The 9,375-nt window shown below is 36.7% G+C and overlaps 1 protein-coding gene across 1 annotated transcript; it reads left to right on the top strand.

The window, feature by feature from the left end:
* Positions 1-1,408: 1,408 nt before the first annotated feature.
* Positions 1,409-2,341, top strand: LOC136175295 (olfactory receptor 4P4-like). The gene has a single exon (XM_065945621.1). It carries the CDS (start codon positions 1,409-1,411, stop codon positions 2,339-2,341), a length of 933 nt encoding a protein of 310 aa, XP_065801693.1.
* The last annotated feature ends 7,034 nt before the right edge of the window (positions 2,342-9,375 follow it).

Below are 9,375 nucleotides of genomic sequence, written 5' to 3'. Positions count from 1 at the left end.
TGAAAGTCTACATGTTAGTTCTATGGCATGTATAAGAGTTTCCAAGACTATAAAACACATAGGTATTGATTTTGACAGTTACTAGAATTGATGGCTTCAATATATCCTTGCTATGAAAGAATTCTTTATAGACACCTGGGGCACAGATTTGTTTATAGCATCAGATGCAGACTAAGGTAGGTGCACTAGCTTTTGCAAACCTACTGAGGACAGCTGACTCCTCATCAATGAGCGAGACACTCACGGTGCATGGTCTCTAGCCTTCACTTGCTCGCCCACTCCAGTGCTCCTGCCTGGAAAATCCCATGGATGGAGCAGCCTGGTAGGCTACAGTTCATGGGGTTGCAAATAGTCGGACATGACTGAGTGACTTCATTTCTTCTGCAATATCTTTAACATTACGTGTTAGTTACATAACATGTATAACTATTGATTAATTAATTTATTAATATCATTGCCTCAAATACTACCACGTGTATCTGACCACAAAGTTTGTTTAAAGTTGTCTTCTGTATTATCTCTTTTGATTTACACCAGTTCTTTAGATTGTAAATAAAACATATGCAATTTCTAGCAAAAGTCATGGCATATGCTAAATTAAAAAAATATGTAGGCATTTTAATTTATCTATGGTTTAATGATTGCCATCACTAACTTCAATGACTGTAATTATTTTTTAATTGCCTTTCACTTGAATTATAAATAGGATAAATGTATTTCCTATTTTTTCACAATTTCTATCATTAAATGCATTCTTTCTTTTGCTGAGTAGCTCTCAAACATTCTTTGCTTTCTAATATTATAGCAATCACTCTGGTTTAGCATGATTCATTGGCAATATTTTCACATATAAGCCATAAAGGGCACACTCTGTAAGAATTTTCCAGTTTAGGTTGGGATGCTTAAATACATTTTCATTTCCTGATGATTCACTCCCAGATAATTCAGAGAATATGGACAAATATATTAGAAAAAGGAAGGTCAATTTTATGTATTTGATATATATATATATATATATATATATATATATATATATTTAAAATATGTGGAAAAGCATGTTTTTACTTTGGTCAATTAAAAATCTTTGTTAACTAGATAATATAATTGACAGTCAAATATGTTTTGATTTTCAAAATATTATTTAAATGTTTAAAATCATTGCTGAAAAATAAAATTCAGTAAAATAATTATTACAAAAGTGTTCCACAGTAGATTTATAAAATAAAAAGCAATTAAAAAATAAAGCAGCTTAATTCAATAAGTTGAGAATATTATATTCATATCAAACTAGTTTTTAGTAAAGCCTATAATTTTGTGTTCATATTGTTAATTTTCACCAAATTTATGTGTGTTTGTTTTTTTCAGATACCTAATTCATTTGTATATAATATATACCAAACTCAGATATATGGAACACCAGAGAAATATCTCAGAATTCATCCTTTTGGGACTTTCTCATGACCAGAACATACAAACATTTTGCTCTGTGCTCTTTTTATTCTGCTATGTGATCCTGTTGGTAGGGAATCTTCTGATCCTTGTGTCCATTCCAGGCAGTCCTCTTTTTAACCAACCAATGTACTATTTCCTCAGTCACTTATCATTCATAGACATTTGCTATACCTCTAGTGTTACACCCAAACTAATTGGTGATCTGCTAGGGGGAAAAAAAACCATTTCTTACGATAATTGCATGTTCCAGATTTTTGCAATGCATTTTTTTGGCAGTATCGAGGTCTTCATTCTTACTGCCATGGCTTTTGATCGCTACATTGCCATTTGTAAACCTCTCCACTATATGATCATCATGAACAGGACAAAATGCAATCTTCTAGTCTTGGCTACTTGGGCTGGTGGGGCTGTCCATTCTTTTCCTCAGTTATCTATGATAATCCAGTTGCCTTTTTGTGGTTCTAATGAAATTGGTCACTATTTTTGTGATATTTTCCCTATGCTTAAAATTGCTTGTGCTGACACGTACGTCACTGGTGTCCTGGTTGCCAATTCAGGAATGGTTGCCTTAGTTACTTTTGTTGTCCTATTTGTTTCTTATGTCATCATACTATTCACTTTAAGAAATCACTCAGCTGAGGGAAGACGCAAAGCCCTCTCCACCCGTGGGTCTCATATCACAGTAGTCCTCTTATTTTTTGGACCTTCGATCTTTGGTTACCTTAGACCTCCTACTACTTACCCTGAGGACAAGGTACTTGCACTATTTTACACTGTCATCACCCCTGTGTTCAATCCTTTAATCTATACACTGAGAAATACTGAGATGAAAAATGCCATGAGGAAAGTTTGGTGTCAAAGGTTATTTTCAAGGAAAGCATACGATTAGTGTGAAGTACGTAAGCAATTTTATAAAAGAAAAGAGACTGATGTAAATTTTTAAAAAAAGACTATCTCATAGATTCTATATTCTAGCATCATTTGAATGGAATTATTGAGAACAGAAATTTAGAAACTTAAAATCAAAACCATTACTAATTTGCACATACCAAAATACCTGGAAGGTTGATCAATTTTTTGGAGTATTATGGTGGGGTAGACATGGTTACCTGCAAGGAAATAAAAACAAAAAAACTGGTTCAAAACAAATAAGACAATTCTATATTGACTTTTGAATATTAAGATAAAAATATTTCAAATTATAATTATTTTAAAAACTCTGGGCTTATGGGCCAGACCATACGGTGGTTCATATTATATGGCAGTAGAAAAGCTGAAATATGAGATAAAATAATATCCTTAGATTTGTGAAAGAATATTCACGTGCATATTTTAGTAGCATTCAGAAATCAGTAATTAACAAAAGATCAGTATAGCAGACTCTTTCAACTCGCTTCCAGATGGTCACCTGACTTCACATTAAAAAATAGTAAAAACTAGTAAAGACAAACTAAGAATCAATAATTCAGGAAGATTAAAACCACAATCAATGTTTTCCACCTATAGATCAGAATATAAAGCATTTCCCATAAAACTTACAGAAGTGATTAATAATAAAATGTAGGTGTTAACAAACCCTTAACTGCCTAAAATGATAATTGGCTCGTGATTGGGTTGGTACTCAAAGATCTGTCATGCAACAATGAGGGGGAAAAAACCTAGCAAAAGACAAATAATATGTGATTAAAGTCAAAGAAAGAAACAAGTGAGTACATTTTTGTAGCACATGGGTATTAATAGCAAATTTATCGTTAATTGTTAAATCTTGTAGATAACTAGGATGTTCTTCTGTAGGTGGATAGACAAAATGTGGTACTTCCAGACAATGGAATACTATTCAACACTACAAGAAACTTAAATTCATTCAGTTCAGTTCAGTTGCTCAGTTGTGTCTGACTCTTTGTGACCCCATGAACCACAGCACACCAGGCCTTCCTGTCCATCACCAACTCCCAGAGTTTACCCAAACTCATGTCCATTGAGTCAGTGATGCCATCTAACCATCTCATCCTCTGTCACCCCATTCTCCTGCCCTCAATATTTCCCAGCATCAGGGTCTTTTCAAATGAGTCAACTGTTCCCATGAGGTGGCCAAAGGATTGGAGTTTCAGCTTCAATATCAGTCCTTCCAATGAACACCAAGGACTGATCTTCAGGATGGACTGGTTGGATCTCCTTGCAGTCCAAGGGACTCTCAAGAGTCTTCTCCAACAACACAGTTCAAAAGCATCAATTCTTCAGCGCTCAGCTTTCTTTATAGTCCAACTCTCACACCCATACATGACCACTGGAAAAACCATAACCTTGACTAGATGGACCTTTGTTGGCAAAATAATGTCTCTGCTTTTTAATATGCTGTCTAGGTTGGTCATAACTTTCCCTCCAAAGAGTAAGCATCTTTTAATTTCATGGCTGCAGCCACCATCTGCATTGATATTGGAGCCCAAGAAAATAAAGTCTGTCACTGTTTCCATTGTTTCCCAATCTATTTCCCATGAAGTAATGGGACCAGATGCCATGATCTTTATTTTGTGCCAACTTTTTCACTCTCCTCTTTCACCTTCATCAAGAGATTCTTTGGTTCCTCTTTGCTTTCTGCCATAAGGGTGGTGTCATCTGCATATCTGAGGTTACTGATATTTCTCCCAGCAATCTTGATTCCAGCTTGTGCTTCATCCAGGCCAGCATTTTCCATGATATACTTTGTGTCTAAGCTAATGTCATGATGTATGTCAAAACCCATAAACTGTATAAAACCTAAAGTGAATCCTAATGTAAACTATGAATTTTGTGTGATGAAGTTGTGTCAATGTGGATTCCTTTGAATGTAAAAAATACACCCCTCTTGTGGGAGAGGCTGTTCTTGTGTGAGGATAAGGGTATATGGTTTTGCCATGAAACTAAAACTGCTTCACAAAGTAAAATTCATTAGTTAAAAATATACATTTTGTCAAAATAGATACATCAACTTATCTTGAAACCAGAATGTAGAAAGAATTCTGAGAAAGATTTTATAGATAAACCAGAAGAGAATTTTATGAAAGTCCTTTCAGCATGCTTCAGTTCAGTTCAGTTCAACCGCTCAGTCGTGTCTGACTCTTTGCAACCCCATGAACCGCAGCACGCCAGGCCTCCTTGTCCATCACCAACTCCCGGAGTTCACCCAAACTCATGTCCATCGAGCTGGAGATGTCATCCAACCATCTCATTCTCTGTCATCCCCTTCTTTTCCTGCTCCCAACATCAGGGTCTTTTCCAATGAGTCAACTGTTCCCATGAGGTGGCCAAAGGATTGGAGTTTCAGCTTCAGCATCAGTCCTTCCAATGAACACCCAGGACTGATCTCCTTTAGGATGGACTGGTTGGATCTCCTTGGAGTCCAAGGGACTCTCAAGAGTCTTCCCCAACATCACAGTTCAAAAGCATCAATTTTTTGGTGCTAAACTTTCTCCACTGTCCAACTCTCACATCCATACAAGACCACTGGAAAAACCATAGCCTTGACTAGATGGACCTTTGTTGGCAAAGTAATATCTCTGCTTTTTAATATGCTATCTATATTGGTCATAACTTTCCTTCCAAGGAATAAGGGTCTTTTAATTTCATGGCTGCAATCACATTCTGCAGTGATTTGGGAGTCCATAAAATAAAATAACGCATGCTAATTGAAATATGATTAAGAAATCACACATACTAATTGAAAAAAAATATATATTCACTTCATTGAGTCCCTTGCACAGCAAGGAGATCAAACCAGCCAATTATAAATGAAATCAACCCTGAATATTCATTGGAAGGACTGATGCTGAAGCACTGATACTTTGGCTATGTGATTTGAAGAGCCAACTCATTGGAAAAGACCCTAATACTGGGAAAGATTAAAGGCAGGAGTAGAAGTGGTTGATAGAGGATAAGGTGGTTGGATGGCATCACTGACTCAGTGGACATGAATTTGAGCAAACTCTGGGAGACAGTGAAGGACAGAAAAGCCTGGCATGCTGAATTTCACACGGTTGCAAATAGTTGGACATGACTTAGCAACTGAACAACAATAGCAATGTTCAATAGTTGCATTATTATAATTGCCAAGGAAGTAACCTAAGTGTCCATTACCAGATGAATTAATAAAGAAGACTTGGTGCGCACACACAAACACACATATATAGGCACACACACACACACACACACACACACACAGAGGAATACTACTCAGTCAAAAAAATAATGATATATATTACCACCTTCAGGAATATGGAAGGATTGGAGAGCGTTATGCTAAGTGAAATAAATCAGACAGAAAAAGATAAATACTGTATGATATCTCCTAAATGTGAAACCTAAAAGCTATGACAAATTAGTGAATATAGCATAAAGGAAGTAGAGTCACAGATATAGAGAAAAAACTAATAGTTACCATTGTGGGGGATGGCAACATTGGGGTGGGGGAATGGGATGTATAAACTATTGGATGCAAGATAGGTTAAAGGCTGTATTGTAAAACACAGAGAATATAGCCATGACTTTGTAAATGAAAGTAACCTTTAAATTTGTATAAAAACTAAAAATTGCAAGAGTCACAATCATTCTAAAGATGCCATATAAGGAAGTATGCATGCACGTGCTAACTTGCTTCAGTTTTATCTGTCTCTTTGTGACCCTATAGACTGTAGCCCACCAGGCTCCTCTGCCCATGGGATTCTCCAGGCAAGAATAGTGGAATGTGTTTCCATGCCATCCCCCAGGGGACTTACCAACTCAGGGATCACCTTGTGTCTCTTACACCTCCTGCACTGGCAAGTGGGTTGTTTACCACTGGCAGCACCTGGGAAGCCCTCAAGGAGTTATAAAGGATGGAAAAAATGATAACAAAGGTAAAATTAAGTATTGTTTTTAGAGCAGAGAGGAACTGCACAACTTACCATCCCAAGAATTTCTAATAAAGAATCAAATTATCAAATTCAAAAAAAATTTGAAATCATTCCAGCCATCTTTTCTGACGATGATGCTGTAAGATTAGATCTCAGTTACAGGAAAAAAAACAAAAAACAAACAAACAAAAAACTATTAAAAACTCCAACCTATGGAGGCTAAATAGCACGCTTCTGAATAACCAACAAATCATAGAAGAAATGAAAAAGAAATCAAAATATGCATAGAAACGAATGAAAATGAAAACACAACAACCCAAAACCTACGGGACACTGTAAGAGCAGTGTGAAGGGGAAGGTTCATAGTATTACAGGCCTACCTCAAGAAACAAGAAAAAAGTCAAATAAATAACCTAACACTACACCTAAAGCAACTAGAGAAGGAAGAAATGAAGAACCCCAAGGTTAGTAGAAGGAAAGAAATCTTAAAAATTAGGGCAGAAATAAATGCTAAAGAAACAAAAGAGACCACAGGAAAAATCAACAAAGCTAAAAGTTGGTTTTTTGAAAAGGTAAATAAAATTGACTGTTAGCCAGACTCATCAAGAAACAAAGGGAGAAGAACGAAATCAACAAAATTAGAAATGAAAATGGAGAGATCAAAACAGACAACTCTGAAATACAAAGGATCATAAGAGACTACTACCAGCAGCTCTATGCCAATAAAATGGACAACTTGGAAGAAATGGACAAATTCTTAGAAAACTATGACTTTCCAAAACTGAACCAAGAAGAAATAGAAGATCTTAACAGACCCGTCTCCAGATTTGGTAATTCCCTGGTGGATCACTGGTAGAGAATCCACCTTCCAAAGCAGGAGACACAGATTTAGTCTCTGGGTTGGTTGGGAAGAATCCCTAGAGAAGGAAATGGCAACCCACTCCAGTAATCCTACCTAGGAAATTTCATGGACAGAGGAGCCTCGCGGGCTATAGTCTATGGGGTTACAGAGTCCAACATGACTTAGAGATTAAACGACGGCAAAACTGGCAGTCCAGTGGTTAATATTCAGCATTTTCACTGTTGGGTCCCTGGGTCCAATCACTGGTCAGAGAACAAAGATTCCTGAAAAAGTGGCAGTGTGGTCAACAACGACCAGAGAAAAATAAGCAATCTCAAAACCAAGAATGTTAAGGAAAGTGTTGTTGTTGTTATTACTGTATGTTTAAATTTTCAGTGTTTTATATGCTTTGCCGCCCTGGGCCTTCCAGCTGCACCCTGGCTTTCTCCAGTTGCGGTGAGAGCAGCCACTCTTTGCTGGGGGTTCAGGCTTCTGACTGTGGTCGCTTCTCTGGCTGCACAGCCCTGGCTCTGGAGCTTGTGGGCGCGGTACTCATAGAACAGGGACTTTGGTTGCTCTGCGGCGTGTGAAATCTTCCTAGACCAAGGATTGAACCCAGGTACCCTGCCTTGGCAGGCAGATTCCTATCCACTGTACCACTAGGGAAATTGCGTTGTTATTTTTTTTTTTAAATTGCCAAATTTAATTTTAGTCATGTTCTATGATGTTTACTTAGCTACACAGAACCAAACAAAACTGTCACTAAAAGTGAAATAGAAGCTGAGTTAATTAATAAATTCATTTCAAAGGACTCTCAGTTCAGTTCAGTTCAGACCCTCAGTCATGTCAGACTCTTTGCGACCCCAAGGACAAAAAGCCCAGCATACCAGGCCTCCCTGTCCATCACCAACTCCCAGAGTTTACTCAAACTCATGTTCATTGAGTCAGTGATGCCGACCATCTCATCCTTTGTCGTCCCCTTCTCCTCCTGCCCTCAATCTTTCCCAGCATCAGGGTCTTTTCTAATGAGTCAGTTCTTTGCATTAGGTGGCCAAAGTATTGGAGTTTCAGCTTCAGCACCAGTCCTTCCAATGAATATTCAGGACTGATCTCCTTTAGGATGGACTGGTTGGATCTCCTTGCAGTTCAAGGGACTCTCAAGAGTCTTCAACATCACAGTTCAAAACCACCAATTCTTCAGTGCTCAACTTTCTTTATGGTCCAACTCTTACATCCATACATGACTACTGGAAAAACCATAGCTTTGACTAGATGGACCTTTGTTAGCATCTTTAAAAAGTAATTATTTGTTTTCATTATCATATTCCCTTAATAATACGAATTTCTATTTATAGAGCATTATTAGTGATCAGAATTCTTATTGTAAACAGTATTGACCTAGCACTAAAAACATTTTCTGATACAAATCTAAACACAAATTCCACTAAATGAGACTTGAGATTTTACCAAAATATTTCACAGAAATTACTTAGTACTTCTTGTAGCGGCTGTCAGGAGTAATAGGTTGACAGCATTTTTCAAATGGAAACATATTGACATATAACTACATAACTAATTTTTAGTGCATAAAAATTATGTTTATCCACATATCCAGGAAGGATTTATCTATTTTATAAATAAATTTGATAACTGCAACTTTGGCCCTTTTGACGCTCTTTACCCATTTTGTCCTGCCCCTTCCACCCACCTCTGGCAACCAGCAATCTATTCTCTGAATCTATGAATTCAGGTTTGCTTGCTTTTTCTTTTTTTTAAGATTTCACATATAAGTACAACTATATGGTATTTGTCTTTCTGTGTCTGTCTTACTTCATTTATTATAATGCTCTCAAGTTCCATCTGCATTATTAAAATGGCAAGAATTGTTTCTTTTGTATATGCATATACACATATATTCATGTATCACATTTTCTTTATCCATTCATCTGACAGAGGATACTTAGGCAGTTTCAGTGTTGTGGTTATTGTGAATAATGTTGCAGTGAAAATGGGAATCGTAATCTCTTTGATGTAGCAATTACATTTATATTTTCTTCATATTCCACAATTCAGTCCAGCATATCATGTTTCATTTAGTATTCTTCTCTCTCTACATCATTATTGCTCCTATGTTCAATCTCTTAATCTATATGCTGAGGGATGTAAAGATGAAAAATGCCATAAGAAGAGCTTAGTGCTAAACATTCTAACCAC

This window comes from Muntiacus reevesi, chromosome 9, assembly GCF_963930625.1.
Source record: "Muntiacus reevesi chromosome 9, mMunRee1.1, whole genome shotgun sequence".
NCBI classification, from domain to species: Eukaryota; Metazoa; Chordata; class Mammalia; order Artiodactyla; family Cervidae; genus Muntiacus; species Muntiacus reevesi.
The sequence above is the reverse complement of the archived record's forward strand: the minus strand, read 5'-3'. Positions and strand labels throughout refer to the sequence as shown.